Raw genomic sequence first — 17,619 nt, 5'->3', positions numbered from 1 at the left:
ACCTTTTTGGTTTTACTCCTTGCCTACTATTCTTCCCTTCTCGTGCTGCCCCATTCCCACCTTCATTCTTCTGTGAAAACCAAGACAATGCACCCATTTGGTATCTCCACAATTCCTTCATTCTACGTAAACAAAATTTATTTTTTTTCCTTTCTTTGCCCTGAACCTTTCTTTAACTATTCCTTTATTTATTTATAAAATTCTTTCCCTTTCCCCTTTATATTCCCTGGGAGTCTTTCCTCAAACTCTCCCTTAACCTTTCTAATGATTTTGTTTCCCCTCTCTATTTTCTATATCTTGCTTGGCTTTATTTTGTATTATAGCCCTAGTTTTCTCTTTTGCTCCTTTCCCTCCATTTTGTTTTGAACTTCACTGAATGAGAAAGAGAGTGGTAAAGGGAAATGTGGGCCCATTAAAGGCAGATGGAGGTGAGACTATACTGGATCATAAGAAAATGGCAGACTTGCTTGATGAGTATTTTGTAACCATTTTCAAAAAGTGCAAAATACCAGAGGTGCAAGGGAACCTTATTAAGTTAAGGAGGTGATCATTCAAGAGATTCTCTTCACTTTCTGGTAATTTCTCATTTTTAACCTTAACATTTGCTGCCGGAGTACTTCCCTTCAAGAATTCACTCAGCTTATTTGAATACACCGGCCGCTGCAAACAGCTGAAGAAGCTTACCTGGAGTATGCAGAACCTATATAAAATCTGAAAGGCAAATAGTGGAATTAATCTGACAAGACATTTGACATTGTCCACATGGGCTTCGCTGTACCAGCCACCGTAGTTCTCCTTAGCTCGGTCCAACCAACTGCTCACGTCTCCACTGATGTGACGGTATCTCATGCAACACATCTTCAGAGCATTGACTAAAACACCAAAAACTGTCATCAGGGAGCCACCTACAAATAGAAACTTAAAGTAAAGATATGTCAAGGATTGCTGTGACCTGTAACAGGTTACATCTGGTACTCTCTAACAATGCCTAAGACTTTTGGACAAAGATTATGGTTCACTATAAAGCAAGTGCTGTGACTTAGTCCTCTCAATGCAGACCCTCAAGTGACAGGAGCGCCCATCCTCACCTGGTTTGGTCTACATGTGACTCCAGACCAACAGCATGTGGCTGACTCTTAACTGCCTCTGAAATGGCCTAGCAAGTCACTCAGTTCAAGGGTAATTAGGGATGGGCAGCAAGTGCTGGTCTTGCCAGTGATGCCCACATTCCATGTAAGAATAAAGAAAAATATTGCCCAGGCCTGGTTGCCTGGAGAAGGTGATAGTAGGCAGCAGTTTTTCATTATAACTGAATGGTTTGTTAATGGATGGATTAGAATACAAGGATGAGAATTTTAAAATTGAGGTGTTGCCCGACCTGGAGCCAGTGTAGGTCAACAAGCACAGGGTAGGTGGGTGGGTGAACAAGACTCGGTGTGTATTAGGATGCTGGCAGCAGAGTTCTGGATTATGGAGGGTAGAAGATGGAAGTCCAACCAGAGAGCATTAAGATAGTCAAGACTAGGAGGTACCAAAGGCAGTGATGTGGATTTAAGCAGCAGCTGAGCTGGGGCAGCTGTGGCAATGTTACAGAGGTACAAATAGATAGTCTTAATGTTACAGACAGGGGAGTGGGGGGAGTTAATTTTAACAGCCCTAATTTCTCCTCTAAGTTGTTTCCCTCTTTATAAGTGGTGGCGTATTTTCCAATCCCTAGGTTTTTTGTGTGATCCAATTTTCTATTAATAACCCCCACAGTAAACTCAAGATAGGGTGAACTCAAAGGGTTAGTTTACTTACACACACTCAAAATGCGGGAAGGTTCACAACATCACCTCCACACCCAGGCAGCATAGGGAGGGATAGAGAAAGGAAGGTTTTTACAGTACTGAGACCCCAGAGAAAATAAATATTGGTTCACATGAATCAAAGTCCAATGAGGCATTCCTTCACTGAGGTCGACGGGCTGAAAACCGATGCTGTATAATTTCACTTTCCGGTAGTGTTTACTTCGCAGGATGTGATAAGCATGCAGAGATGAATCAGTCTTGTGCGTGATGATGCAGAATTTCCAATGAAGCAGTGTAGATGGGGCTAGGTATTCAATCTGGGCAGAGCTCCTTTCCATGTGGCTGCTAGTCAGATGTTAAAAAGCAGAATGAGATATTCAGCTCAGCAAGGCAATATTAACTTGTTGAACAAGCCACCTCTCCATCAGGTCTTGAACAAAGGATGTGTATCCATTGTCTGGAATTCGCCTGGGAATTCAGGAAGGTAGGGTAAAGCTGGATGTCATCAGCATATATGTGGAAACTGACACTGTGTTATCAGATGATGTTGTCAAGGGGTGGCATGTAAATGGGAAATCAGATTGGGACTGAGGGGGGCAAGGATAGTTCCATGGGGGACACCAGAGGTAACTGAGTGGGAGTAGGAAGACAAGCCATCACAACTCTCTGGCTTACAATACGATTGATAAAATTGGAACCAGGTGAGCGCAGCCCCACCCAACAGGACAAGAGTGGAGAGGCATTGGAGGTGAATAGGGTGGTCAACCGTGTGACCCGAGTAGTGAAGTCCCAGGTTTCAACCTTCCACGGAAAATCTGAACAACCCTCAACTGCTTGAGAGTGAGCCAGGGAAGATGTGGCCACTTGTTCCACAAGTTGAACATGAGGAACAGCTCAAATTGTGACTGTCAGACCATTGCGCATGTACTGAATGCCTGCCCCACGAGATCCATTCCTGGTGGCATCACAATCATTCACACTGTGTAAGCTAAAGCCGTTGAATGGTTTGTTAACCTCGATTATGAACTAAAGCTGCTTCCCCCCCAGCCATACAAATTTTAAAAACTGTTCAAAAGTTGACAGGTCAAGACTGATAACAGTCATTTCAGTACTCTGGCTGGGGATAAACACGCTTGGAGGGATTCAATTCAAACATAGAGTTCTGGGAAAGTTGGGCTCGGATTTGGGAGGCAACAACGCGTTCAACATGGACTTGAGAGGATAGGGAGGTTGGAGATAGTGGTAGTTTGCAGGATGGAGGGGTCAGGGTTTTTTGAAGAGAGAGCTGATGATGATAATTTGAAACAGAGGGAGACAGCACCTGAAGAGAGTACCATTAACAATATCAGCTAACATGGGAGCCAGGAAGGGAATAATATGATCAGCAGTTTAAGGCAGTGGCAGGTAGCCCCAGTGCTGTTAGGTAGGGAGTTCCAGAATTTTGACCCAGCAACAATGAAAGAATGGCAACATATACTTCCAAGCCAAGAATACCTGTGTCTTGGAAAGAAACCTGATGGAGATGGCATTCCCATGGTTCACTCATTAGTTTTGAACTCCGACTTCCCTTCCTCACTTTTGCTTCTGTTTGACTACATGCATCTTCATGGTGACCTGGATCAGATTGAAAATGGTGTGGGCTGGAGGGGTGAGAGGAGTGGAGTTGTAGAACAGAACCCATGCCCTGGCTTGTAACTTCATGTTGTGCTGTTGTTAATGCACTGACGTATTAGTTCTGGGGAATTATTGTTTTTGATTTATTGTGATAGCACCATGTACCAAAATAAAACAGCAGAGATAGCAGCACTGCTAAAAAGGAGTTACTAAAACAAACCAAGCACATAATTAATTTGAGGCAGTCAGCATTGGCATTTGGCATGGTTTTTCCAGCTCACTGCTCCTGAAACGTCCAGCACAATTTCTTGTGCCGGGGTAATTCAGTTTCTACATGCCCATTCGCAATGATACTCATAGTGCCGCTATAAGTGAAACAATTTGAAATCATATCCATTATCTGAGCTGTAAATAGCACTGATTCCACAGGAATCACTATCAACACACCATCAAATTGCTCCCTGTACTGCATTTAGTGACAGCACCTCATGAACCTGAATCAGTTATGGTGAAATGTTAACGACCAAACTTCAGTCTTTAAAACACTTGTTTGACAACTGTCACAGACTGCTCATAGCTACGAGGACTGAACTATGGGCATTTTATAGCTCGACTTCTCATGACCAGCGAGTTTTAGAACTCACTTTAATTGCTACAGCTTGCAGCTAATTGTTAACAATGCTGTTTCATGTGGTGAGCAAAATGGTTTCTGCCTCAATCTTTTGTTTACTGAAGGTGACCTCAGAGGTCACATGGCTATGGCAGGCCAGTTCTCAAAAGGTAACAGTGCGCAAAGGCATTTCTCTGAACTTACCCCTTTTCATAAAAAGGGAAAAAACAAATAACATGCACCATCATTTGCAGTTACAAGTTTCCCACATCCATGGTCTATAAAGAAAACCATCACATGTGAACAAAAAAACTGTTTGTTCTTTCTAGTCTTTTCTGGGATGTCATGAGTCGTGAATGGCTTTTTAAGCTTGATGGCCATTACAAGCACTGCACTGGCTGATGTGGTTCTAAATCTCATTGCTCATGTTTGGCCAGTAGAGAAATTCTCCTGCCTTTCTCAGACTAGACTTGATTCCTTGATTGCTTGCATGGATGCGCATCAGCATCTCTTTCCTCATCTCCTTAGGGATGGTGACTCTAGTTCCTTTGTGCAATCACTTCATCTCTGTATGCTCAATACTCTCTTGTAACAACAGGTGTGCCCTTATGGTTTCAGGCCATCCTTTCATCATTGCTTCCTGCAGCACTGGGAGAGTTGCATCATTGCATCTCATTGCATAGTTTGCTTGGTCTGAGCAAGATGCTTGTCTTTTAGATTCAGTGTCTCTGCTGGGTTGATGACTTTCAGAGCCATCTCGTGCCATTTCTTCTCGCTGAGCCTGGATGATTTCACACACTGTGCCAGCGTCATCAACTTCCTTCAAAGGAAGTGTGGCTCTCGACAGCATGTTGGCGATATACACCTGCTTCCCTTGCTTGTACTTCACTTCCAAATGATATCCCTGCAAAGAAGGTAACATTTTTTGCAAATGCTGTGGAGCAGAAAGAAGTGGTTTGTGATAGATGCTTTGAATGGCTTGTGGTCAGAATCTACAAGCAAAGACAATAGCCAGGTACACTTTCTCAATATGTGCATAGGGTCGTTCAATTTGTGTTAACACTCTGGATGCAAATGCAAGTGGTTGACCTTGCTGCATGAGGGTTGCTCCAAATCCTGTTTTACTGGCATCACACTGCAGAGTGACTTCGTCATTGACATCATAGTACCTCAACACTGGCACTGTCATCATTAGTTGTTTGCCGTGAGTGAAAACTGCTACCTGTTCTGTGCCCCAGTACCACTGAGCATCCTTTACAGTTAGCTTGTGCAGAGGTTCACACTCTGATGACAAATTGGGCAAGAACTTGGCTAGGTAGTTCACAAATCCAACTAATTGCTGAACTGCCTTCGCATCTGTTGGTTGCTGCATCGCTGCTGCAGCTCACACCTCATCAGGATCAGAGTGAAGTCCTTTTGCTGTCAATACATGAGCTATGTACTTACCTTTAGTCACTTTCAGTTGCAGGTTTTTTCTTGTTTAGTTTCAGGTTCATTTGGCGAGCTCTCTCTAGCACTCACTAGATTCTGATCGTGGTCTGCGATATCTTCTTCCAACATATCCCCACATCCACAGACTAACAGATCATCCATGATCGATTCTACTCCTGGAATATCATTGACTATCCCATGCTATCTACATTGATACTCTTCTGGAGCAGTAGAAATGCCAGATGGCATGCACAATCTTCTATACCTCCCATGTGGCATCCAGAATGTAATCAGAAAACTACTGCTTTCATCCAGCTTCACTTGCTAGTATCCATGCCTTGCACCTAAGGTGGCAAGAAATGGCAAGCTTTCTTCAATGGTTGGCATGGAGTAGTGAGATCTCTCCAAAGCTTTACTGAGGTCCTTTGCATCTATGCACACTCAGTTTCCCAGGATTTTTCATTGTTACCATGCTACTAACCCAGTCTGTAGGAGTTGTCACTTTCTTGGTTACTCCCACCTTTTCAAGCTCCTCTATCTTGTCTTTCAGGCTGGACGTGAGGGCAGCTGGAACTCTCCTCGGATGATGCTCAGTTGGTCTCACACTCTTATCCACTTAAAAATGATATTCACCGGGAAGATATCCAAGACCTGGGAAAACATCTCTGTAATTGGTCAGGATCTACTCTGCAGTCAATGGTTTGGTGCCATGAGAAACATTGCAAAGCTCTTCTGGTACATGAAGGGTTACCAGTCTAAGCTTGTGGCTTGACTCAGCTGAGATGCAGGGATTTTGCTCGATGTTCACTATCTTCTTTCTTCCCATTGCATTGGATTCTCAGCTTAATTTGTCCTCTTGAAGTGAATATTTTCCATCAGAGAGCCTCAACTTTACCTTCAACAGATTCATTTTCATGTCATTACCGTGAGCCACTTCACACAGGCCTGAGAAGCTCATGATGTCACACATAGCACTGGTGTCTAACTGACACTTCACATTAACTTGATGCTCTCCTTCTGTAATCATCATTCCCACAATCACAAATCATTTTTTACCCTGAGATTAGATGGTGCCAACCTGTTCTAAGGTGTAGTGTGATTCGTCATCCAACATCTCTCCAGAAACTATCTTTATAATCTTTTCTTCTTTCCAGCAAAACACTTGTGTGCAAAGTGATCCAGCTTCTTGCAGTTAGAGCACTGCTTTCCCCATTCTGGACATGCTTCCTTTTCTTTTGTGTGGTGTCCTCCACAATATTTACAGCAGTTTTTTTTTTATTAATTCATAGGATGCGGCCATCACTAGCTAGGCCAGCATTTATTGCCCATCCCTAATTACCCTTGAGAAGGTGGTAGTCAGCTGCCTTCTTGGACCGCTGTAGTACATGTGGCATGTGGTGCAGGTATGCCCACAGTGTTGTTAGGGAGGGAGTTCCAAGATTTTGACCCAGCAACAGTGAAGGAACAGCGATATATTTCCAAATCAGGATGGTGAGTGGCTTGGAGGGAACTTCCAGGTGGTGCCCTTGTCCTTCTGCATGGTAGAGGTCATGGATTTGGAAGGTGCTGTCGAAGGAGCCTTAGTGTATTCCTGCAGTGCATCTTGTAGCTAGTACACACTGCTGCAACTGTGCGTCAGTGGTGGAGGGAGTGAATGTTTGTGGATGGGGTGTCAATAAAATGGGCTTGATTGGCTTTGTCTTGGGTGGCGTTGAGTTTCTTGAGTGTTGTTGGAGCTGCACTTATGCAGGCAAGTGGAGAGTATTCCATCACAGCTCATGCTTAGACTTATGGCTTGTGGATGGTGGGCAGGTTTTGGGGAGTCAGGAGGTGAGTTACTTGCCATAGGATTCCTAGCCTCTGACATGCTCTTGTAGCCACAGTATTTATATGGCTAATCCAGTTCAACTTCTGGTCAGTGGTAACCCCCAGGATGTTGATGGTGAGGGATTCAACAATGGTAATGCATTGAATGTCAAGGGGCGATATTCAGATTTTCTCTTGTTGGAGATGGTCATTGCCTGGCACTCGTGTGGTGCGAATATCACTTGCCACTTGTCAGCCCAAGCCAGGATATTGTCCAGCTCAGCGAACATCCCCACTTCTGACCTTACGATGGAGGGATAGTCATTGATGAAGCAGCTGAAGATGGTTGGGCCGAGGACACTACCCTGAGGAACTCCTGCAGTGGTGTCCTGGAGCTGAGATGACTGACCTCCAACAACCATAACCATGTTCCTTTGTGCGAGGTATGACTCCAACCAGCAGAGAGATTTCCCCCTAATTCCCATTGACTCTAGTTTCACTAAGGCTCCTTGATCTAGCCTTGATCTTTCTGCTGGCCCTTTTTTCAATAGTTCTTCCTTTTCACCATTGTCTTATTCTCGGAAGGCCTGAACTGTCTCTCAGCATAGTACAAAGCCTCTCTAGTTTTCCCACCAATACTCTTCAGCTGATGATTAACCACCTTACAGCTTCTGCACTTTTTAATAGCTTTCTTGAGAGTAATTTTATCTTCTCTCAGCAGATGTGCTTTCATGGCAGGATCCCTTATTCCTAAGACAATCCTATTTCTGATCAGATAATCCTTCAATTGCTCAATTTCACAAGATTCAGCTAGTCATCTCAGGTGCAGTCAGAATTCTTGTTTAACTTGGTGGAACTTTTGTAGTTCTGCCATTGGAACTGGAAGAATATCAAATTCATTTTCAAATCTCCCTTCACCTCTATAAGAGCAGGTACTGGAATATTCAACCCCATAGTGACTCACCCAGCAGTCAATGCCCTGTACAAAGTTTCCAGACTGAAGTTTGAATTATTCTCTGCTGTTTCTTACAGCAGCTGCCTCTCTTCCAGCTTTCCAAATCCACTCAGTTTCAGCTGCACACTCCTCACATCATGTTCCATGTGGCAACCTCAGAGGTCACATGACCATGGCAGGCCACAGTACTGAAAAGGCAACAGTGCACAAAGGCATTTCTCCCAACTGAGTTTAGATCTCCTGAATTACAACACACAAGTTTAAATTACTGCCTCAACAACTTTTGTGGTGCCTTCAATCATCCCAAGGCAATGCACAGAAGTGTGAGGAATTAGATGGCCCTTTGGTCAAAGAATGGGAGATTAGGAGCAGTGATGAAAAGCTTGGTCATACAGGTGGCTTTTAAGGAGTGTCTTAAAAGAGTAAAGGACAGTGTAGAAGTAGAGTATTTCGAAAGGAAGTTCCAGAGAGTGAGACTCAGGCCTGCTAAGGACATAGCTCCAGTGGTGAGGCAAAGGGAGGGAAAGGTTCACAAGAAGCCAGAGTCAGAGGGACTGGGATTTCAGCAGGTAGAGTTTGCAGAGCTGGAGGATACTACAGAGATAGGGAAGGTCAAGGTCATGGAGGGCTTTAAATACAAGAATGGGAATTTTAATTTTGAGGAACTGGGAGCCAACACATTGAAGGTTGGACAGTTTCTTTTGCTGAATCTGAGGCTAATGGAGCAGAACTAGAAACTGCTTGATGGGAGGAGATATTTGCTCCAATGAGTCCTTTCCTCTCTTCCAATATTACCTGGCTGGTCCTTGGCATCATATTATGTCCATATGTGGCTGGGCTTATGATAATTGCACATACTGTAAACCTGCACTTTTTGTGTTCTAGACCACGGAGCCCACTGTTAGACCCCAGCATCAGTGGAGTGGTCTTGGCCCACAAAGAGGAGATTTTAGAGGGTTTGGCAGAGATAATAAGGAAAAAACTATTTCCACTGGCTGGAAGAGTCAGTAACCAGTGGTCACGGATTTAAGTTAAAAGCAGAGGGGAGTTAAGGAAAATTTTCTTTAAGTAGCAAGTTATGATCTAGAATGCACTGCCTGAAAGGATTCAATAATATTCAATAATAATTTCCAAGCAGATTCAATAATAATTTCCAAATGGGAATTAGATAAATATTTTAAAAGTGAATATTTTCATGGCTATGGGGGTTGGGACTAATTGGAACCTTCTTTCAATGAGCCAGCAGAGGCAAAATGGGTCAAATGGCCTCCTTTTGTGCTGTTTGATACTATGATTGTAGAGGCCTGTGCAAGAGCTTCTAAAGCAAGCTGTGCACCAAGAAATGATTCCATTTGCACATGCAATTATCTGTCTGGCCTCTTTCTCTCTATATGCAACAAGTTTAGGCCTCAAGGCCAATATAATCCCTGGCCTCTGCTGGACAGTCTGCCTCCTGTAGGTTAATGACCCTGGGGCGGGAAACACAGTGGGGTCAGAAGATATCTCCAAGTATGTAGAAGAATGTTCCATTGAAGATGTGCCCAGTTACCAATATTTCTTTTTGTTGTGTTTGTAACAGGCTAGGAGAGGCTGCTACAGCACCTCTGGCATGGGACAGTTTGTAATATGAGCTTTTAGCTGTGGTTAAAGTGTCAGCCAGTGGTTGAAGTAAGAGCTGTAGGTGTTGCCATCACAGCAACAGAATTTTCCAGCCCCGTTGGCATGGGAGTCATGACGGGCAGCATGGACAATGCGCAGAGAAAGCCAAAAATCGGTTTCACATCGTTGTGAAACCAGTTTGAGATCATCTGCTCCCATCAATGCAGGCTGCATTTCCCACCGCTGCATGGTGGGAACCTAATTTCAATACTTTACATCTCATTATAAGCCCTGCTTGCCAGAATCATCACTTCCACTACACTGGATCATCCAGGCAATCATGCTAATGTGTTGCACAAAAGTACATAAGCGACGTGCACCTGGTGGGCTGCACTTCGCTCGGGACTTTGAGGTTTGTTTGCCTACCTTGCTTCAGGCAGCACTCATGGTCATCAGTGCCAGGCTTCACAGACAGCACCACATCATGTTTAGGGAGGCTCATAGGCAGGTCTCTACCTACCAGACCAGCCATAAGGTGGGGGTGGCTGTTCAGTGGCTGCAAGGCTAGGGCTTGCTTGGGGAAGGGGGAGAACTGGCCTCAGGCAAGGGAAGAGGTTACAGGGCGAGAGCCATAATGGGGAAGGGGGGTATACCAGGGTATGTGTGGGGGTACATGGCCTCAAGAGGGTGAGGGCTGAGGAGGCAGTCTCCCTAGGAGATGAGGCCAGATGGAGATGTGAGGGTGTGTGTGAGACTGAGTGGTGATGTCCATTGAGCTGGCAGTGAGTGAGATGCCAGTGAATGTGTGATGGCCGTGTGGGTGTGTGAGTTTAGAGTGATGAGATGGTTGCATTACCCTGGTGGCACAGGTGAGATCATTCACCCGTTTTCTGCACTGGACGGCCGACCTCTTGTGTGCAGCATTGGCACTGACCACCTCTGCCACTGCCTCCCAAGCCGGAGTGGTGACACTGATGGGCCTCCTGCGGCCAGAGTTGGAGTACAGGATATTGTGGCGGGACTCCACGGCGTCCAGAAGGTGTCCCAGGGATGTGTCACTGAATCAGAGGGTTGCACTCTTCTTGGCAGTCCTGGGCTGCAAGCATTGAGGAGTGTGCGCGTGGCTGCAGTTTAAATATAGTGCCCTGCGTAAGGATGGGGTCAGGTAACAGCGTGGCGGGGAAATCGGAGGCCACCCGCCAGCGAGACACCGGTGTTTCCTGTGGCTGCATAATTAATGAGGTGGGAATGGAATGATACGGCGCAAAAACCTGCCACTGCGGCCAGCAGGTAAAACGATTTTTTCCCACCTGCTACCATACCTCTAGGATGATTCCACCCAGAGGCCGGAATTTTCTGGCCCTGTCATGGTGGGATCCGTTGCAGGAGATATGGCAGCCTAGCCAAAAGTCTATTGACTTTCAGTAGGACTAGAAATTGCCGCCCATAGAATAACACTTGTGTTTGATGTAGTGTTACTAATCAGAAATGCAGCCAATTAAAACTAAATATTCCCTAAACTGTTTCAGTCGGAAAACAATCTTGGGAAAGTTTAATTGTAACACAATCAGGAAAAGTATTGCCAAAGTGGGTAAGCAGTTGCTAACAATTGCCATTTAATTACTGTCTCACCTGATTTAGGTCGGTATATAAGTCTGTTCTGCACCATGTGTATGGTCAGCAAGGTTGTCAGGACGGATGCAAAAGGAATAAGGAAGCCGAGGTTCTTGGCTATAGATTGTTGAATATAGGCGATACTCACAAACACAACTGCAGAGTTCAAGTTCACAAACCAGTGAAACCTGCGGGAAGATGGGTCAAAGGTTGGAGTTGAAAACAAGATGGCAGATTTTGGTTGATTTACACGGTGATCTTAAAATTCTAATAATGTTACTTTGCCATGAAGCATTGAAGCTTGCAATGCACAAGGCCATTTTTTGATCCATATTGCATCTCTGCGCTGGAGCCATCCATAAATAATCGCACTACTCTTCTCTCTCTCCAACCTCTTGCTTTGCCCTGATCACAACACCCACAGGCTGTTCTCCCGGTCACCTTCTGACCCAGTCACCTTCTCTCTTGTGTTGCAGCACCGTTTCACCAGTCTCCCACCATCCAACAACACCCCCCCCCACCCACCAACACCACCTCATCTCAAAGCTAATACAATCTGCCATAGTAAACAGTCTAACAACTGTCCCACCTGGTATTCCACTCTGTAAACTTTCTAGCCACCATTCTGAAGGACTTGTGTATCTCTGGGAGTTAACCCACTGTGAGGTGAACTTGACTGAGCATAACATAAATCTGTGCTGTATAATTCTATGAAATCAAACCAGAGCATACAGATAAAAATCCAAAAATATGTCACAGCCATAAAGAGAGAGAAATGAGAGTCAGCGAGAGTGTGAAAGGAAGAAAATGTATCATTAAAGAATGGGAAAAGTAGCAGAGAGATATACATGAAGAGAAATGTAATTCTGTTATCTGAGAGTAATAATGGGGCTCAAATATAATACATTGTTCCATTCACACACTCACATATGCACCACACTTTCACACAAACACACATGCAAACAAATGAAGCTCCTTCTAGGGGCTATCGATCTCCTTCAGCAGAAACAAAAAATGGCAAAAAATTCAATATTGCAAATAATTCAACATTTCACACATAGTAATGAATTCTACGTGAGTCACTTAACTTCTGGAATAAGCTGTACTGCACAGAACAATACAGTCTTTTCCTTAGAAAGAATGAAGCCAGTGACAAATGCACACTTAACACACCAGCACCAAGAGCATGAGGTCTCCTTTGATCATTCCAGTGAGATTCACTGGATTCACTCCAGTGAAAGAGGAGTGTTTTAGTGAAGACCAGCTTTGTTTTGAACAGCAATGTAAATATGGCATAAAGGAGTTCCTTTGGATCAATATCCATTTCTGTAAAGGCTGCTTCCTTGTATGAAATGTTATTTGTTTTTCCATTAAATATACTAACAACAAACTGAGGTGCTCAGTTTGTTAATGCGCTACTAAATTTTTCCTAAAGCTATGCCTTAGTGAAATCAATCCTTTTCTTTACCAGCCTGTCAGCTGAATTTAAATTTACCACAACCTGAGACAACTCCCATTTGTTGCAGGTTTTATTACCTGATATTGTGGGGAGGCGATGGCATCGTGGTATTGTTGCTGGACCCAGTTTAATACTTTGGGGACTTGGGTTTGAAACCTGCCACAGTAGATGGTGGAATTTGAGTTCAATAAAAAAAAAATCTGGAATTAAAAGTCTAACAATGACCGTGAAACCAATGTTGATTGTTGTAAAAAAAAAAACCCATCTGCTTTACTGATGTCCTTTAGGGAAGGAAATCTGCCAACACTACCTGGTCTGGCCTACATGTGACTCCAGACCCACAGCAATGTGGTTGACTCTTAAATGCCCTCTGAACAAGGGCAGTTAGGGATGGGCAATAAATGCTGGCCTGAATAAAAAAAAAAATTTGGGAAATGATAGTTAAACACTGAGGTGGTGTTGAGGCAGTATTTTAAATTCTGCTTGAAGCTCTCTCTGCTTACTAATGGTAGTTCTGTTGGAATGGAGCTCAGAGCAGTGCCAGGGGATTCAAGGTAACTGCTAGGCAATGATTTGTTGTGTTTAGAGCTTTGTCAGAGATAATGTTTGTGTAGATGTTGTTCATTGTCTAAAGTTGGCAATCCTTTGATGGTTTATTGGATCTATTTTTTCCTGGCCTGTTTGCTAGGGCTTCAACCTCATACTTCATGGTTTGTGAAGTGTTTGTCTGATCTTCGGCTTGGTAAAAATAAAGATGGATGGTGTCTTACCTCTGAGTCAGAATATTGTGGATTCAACAACACTTCATTGACTTGAGCACAAAATCTAGGCTGACAGTCCAGTGCAGTACTGAGGGAGTGTTACACTGTCGGAGGTGCCATCATCCTGATCAAACCCTAAACTCTCAGGTGGACATAAAAGATTGCACAATACTATTTAAAGAAGAGAAGGGTAGTTCCTCCTGGCCAACATTCATCCTTCAACCAACAACACTAAAACAGAATATCTGTAATGATCACATTGCTATTTGTGGGAGCTTGTTGTGCATTGTTTTCTACATTACAACAATGACTATACTTCAAAAGTAAGCATTGACTGTAAAGTGCTTTGGGACATGCTGAGGTCAAGAAATTTGCAACTTAAATGCAAGTCTTTCTTTTTTTAGGCAACTTCAACTTTCCTGCAGTGATTCCGAATGTCGATCAAGATAAAATCAAAACATAAACTAAAAACAGATGGTGCTGGAAATACTCTGCAGATCTGGAGGCATCTGTGGAGAAAGATTCAGAGTTAATGTTTCGAATCAAATATGGCTCTTCCTCAGAACTGACAGAAGGGTCGGTGAGAACAACAGAACTTTAAGTGGCAGTGAATTTACCACTAAATCAAAGCCAAATACTGCGGATGTTGGAAATCTGATATAAAAACAAAAAGTGCTGAAAATACTCAGCTGTTCTGGTGGTACCTGTGGAGAGGGAAACGGAGTTAATGTCTCGAGTTGAATATGACCCTTCTTCAGAACGGAAGAAAGGAAAGAACCAACACATTGTTTTCAAAAGCCACAGCTGAAAGGCTAGCAAACTTAGAAGTGTGCAACATCAACAAAATTAATTTGCATTGCATATCTTTATCAGAAAAAAGACACCCAGGAAGAGCACTAACCAGTTGAAGAAAGTTAGAAGTTGGCCTTGGCTGTAGTCCTGTAGGCGGTAAGCACTGAATGGACAAACAACAGCCCGGATTCCTCCTGAACCCAAAGAAACTGACATGAGGCCAATGTAAAACAGCACAGTTTGCTCCTTTTTAGCAAGAGCATGAATGGTATGGTGAGTATCGATGTAGAAATCCTCAAAGGGGAATGCAACAACAGGCAGCATAACAGTACCTTTGGGAAACAAACAGAGAAAATCATCTTTACAGAGATAAACATCTCTTATTTAATTTATAAAGCACCTTAATACAACCTCGGGACACTCCAAAATATTTTGCAAATAATGAAACACCTTTGACTGCCTTTAGGGAAACACAGCAGACAATTTGTGTGCAACAAGCTACCATAAACAGCAAATGAGATGTTTTCAGTATTGTTGACTGAGGGAAGAATGTTGGTCAGGACACTAGGGAGAACTTACTACTTTTCCTCAGTGTTATAAATAGAATTTTCATGTCATTCCTGAATATGCAGACAAGGCTTCACTTCAGCTTTAAAGGATCTCTTGTAACAACTTGAAGGAGGGCAGGGAGAATTTTCCTTTTGTTCTGGCTAACAATCATCAACCAACATCGCAAAATCAGATCGGGAAGAAATTTGACAGCAATGTGATCATTTTACGTATTAATGACAAATCTGGTACATACTCAGTCTTGGAGTGCATTTGGATAATCACTAAATCTGTATTTTCAGGCATTCCAACAGTCACCCAGACCAGATCACAGGCCCCTATTGTATGTTAATGAGGTGGCTAACACCTGTTTAGGGATTCCTTGGAGAAAGTTGTGAATGGAGCAGGCATTGATTGGGCTTTCAGTAGTTTGTTGAGGCCTAATCAGCATCTGCCAACAAGCAGGTTCATTTTAAAAATATACTTTAATGTGGAGTCTGGAGGAGCAGGAATTTCATAAGAGTTCTGATTCACAGCAGCAGAATGGCCTGCTGAGGTTTGCAATCAGCGCTCTCATGTTCTCGCTTCCTACCCACACCCTCCTCACCCCAGGAATTTACCCAAGGGTGGCTACAAATAGGCCCAATTTTGATGTGGTCACATGGCCAGGCTGTCCCTGGCACTTCATTGGGTGCTAGTGGCTGACAATCAGCCCTGAGGCCCAATTTAAGGTGAGTGTCGGGCCTCCTGGTTTGTGTGCATGCTGGAGGAATCTGGTCAATTAACCAATTGCTGTTTGTGGGATCCTGCTGTATGTGATATGACAGTTGAGTTTCTCCAAAATTACAGCAATGACTACACTCCAAACATATTTCATTGACAGTGAAGTATTTTGGAATGTCCTGAGGACACGAAAGACAGTATATAAGCACAAATTAGCTTTTTTTCCCTTGTTACTCAAAATTCTGCACTTCCAACATTAAGTAATTGTTCATTCATTCTGCCTAAATACAAATAAATGTAACTGCATATCACTAGAAATTACATGATAATAAAAAGACAACATTTGTAATAGATTTTCAATCATAGTATAACTAATCTTGCAGTATTCATTAACATCATGATGTTAAACTAAATTGTATTATTGTGACAATTTACAGTTCTTTCTGGACGTATTATTGTGACAATTTACAGTTCTTTCTGGAACATTCACTTATGTTGACCAGGCAGTGACAGGTACAAAAGATGATAAAATTGAACATCTCTATATATACTTTACTAGTGAAGAAGCTTGAAAAAAAATGTTTACACAATAAATTCATGCAAAATACAGTCTTGATTCTGTCACAGTGTAACTAGATGTAGAGTGTGAAGACCAGCACCAAACCATATTTCACTTGGAATTCACTGCCTGGAAACAAATGCCTTACAGAACTAAGATGTGCTTAAGCAAAGAAAAATAAGGCAATTCAGATAGTTAATAAAATGTATGTTTTTAATTGGTCAGTTACTAAAATGTTAACCTTCTATTTTTTACACCGTGCATTGGCATCACTTTTGCCTTTTGCAGTACAAAATTATCACAAGTCACATTTAATGCAATGTGTCATCCAGTCAAGGTTGTGGAAACTGAGGCCTTTGTGACTCACCCTTGTTAATTTTTCTAGTTTGGCCTTCTGTGTCCACACAATGCCAAGCCCCGGGAGCTACAGGTCAGTTGCAATCAAGCTCCACAACCACCTTCTAAGTTGCCTTCTGGCCACTTGGCCTCTACCTGCCTTTGTGCCCAGCTGTGCTCCTCAGTTTCCTATCAAGACTGACAGTTATGGCCAGATCAGCTCAGCCTGAGAGCTGGGTATAATTTCTTACTCTGTGGGCTGGCTGCGTAGCTGTTCAGAATCACTCTACTTCCAAACGATCTCAATATTTCAGTGATGCTACTAATTTGCTTATGCAATTTCTGACTTTCAGTGAACTGGTTCCCACTAAGGCTAAGTAGGATTTCTTAACAAACAGAAGAGAAGACTATTTAAATGGGAATGTACATTTCCACTATTTATAATATTTTAATATTTATACTGGAGCAATTTCTTCTAAGTAATTTTAAGAAAACAACAGAATAGTACAAAATGATAACATTTTAAAAATACATATTTTCTTAATACCTAATACTTTTGCATTTATTGGTATTTAGAAAGAACAGTCAAGTTTAACCTCCCAATATGGGCACTTTCATTGGAAAATCAGGGAGTACATTTTTCAACCCCGCACATGAGCCGCACTTGAAGGGAACACAATTTGGAGAGGGTGCTACAACACTGTAGGACTAATTCTCACCCCACTCTCTCTTCAGGCACAGCTCCCAGCTGAGAGGGGAGTGGCGGTGAATTTACATGCCAGCTTGCTCATAGGAGAAAGTAACCCATAGAATTCTCTTCAGAAGCGCTAAGAGCATAGTTTTTCTACAGCCACTGGTATGTACAGTGTGACGCTCAACATACAGATGCAAGTTATACTACCAACTGTACCTGCCATTGGAACTCAGTGGTAGTGGACCTCTGTGCATTTGTGCTTGGACTGGTCATTTTATTATTGTAAGAATGGGAACCTTTACATGTTCTTAACATTACAAAGTCCTA

General features: G+C 43.0%; 1 protein-coding gene across 6 annotated transcripts in view; it reads right to left on the bottom strand.

The window, feature by feature from the left end:
* slc15a5 (solute carrier family 15 member 5) overlaps nucleotides 1–17,619 on the bottom strand; it is a 58,164-nt gene that overhangs the window by 25,865 nt on the left and 14,680 nt on the right. For all 6 annotated transcript variants that reach the window (XR_005944799.1, XR_005944801.1, XR_005944800.1 and 3 more), the window contains 3 exons: nucleotides 14,541–14,763; nucleotides 11,438–11,607; nucleotides 685–905 (listed from right to left, as the gene is read on the bottom strand). Coding sequence is in view for 3 of the 6 variants with exons in the window: in XM_041202706.1 (XP_041058640.1) it covers nucleotides 685–905; nucleotides 11,438–11,607; nucleotides 14,541–14,763 (614 nt within the window). In the remaining 3 variants the exon portion in view is untranslated. The remainder of the gene's footprint in view (nucleotides 1–684; nucleotides 906–11,437; nucleotides 11,608–14,540; nucleotides 14,764–17,619) is intronic.

Source organism: Carcharodon carcharias, chromosome 13, assembly GCF_017639515.1.
Source record: "Carcharodon carcharias isolate sCarCar2 chromosome 13, sCarCar2.pri, whole genome shotgun sequence".
In the NCBI taxonomy this organism is placed as follows: Eukaryota; Metazoa; Chordata; class Chondrichthyes; order Lamniformes; family Lamnidae; genus Carcharodon; species Carcharodon carcharias.
Note: the sequence above shows the minus strand (reverse complement) of the source record. Positions and strands in the feature narration are given on the sequence as shown.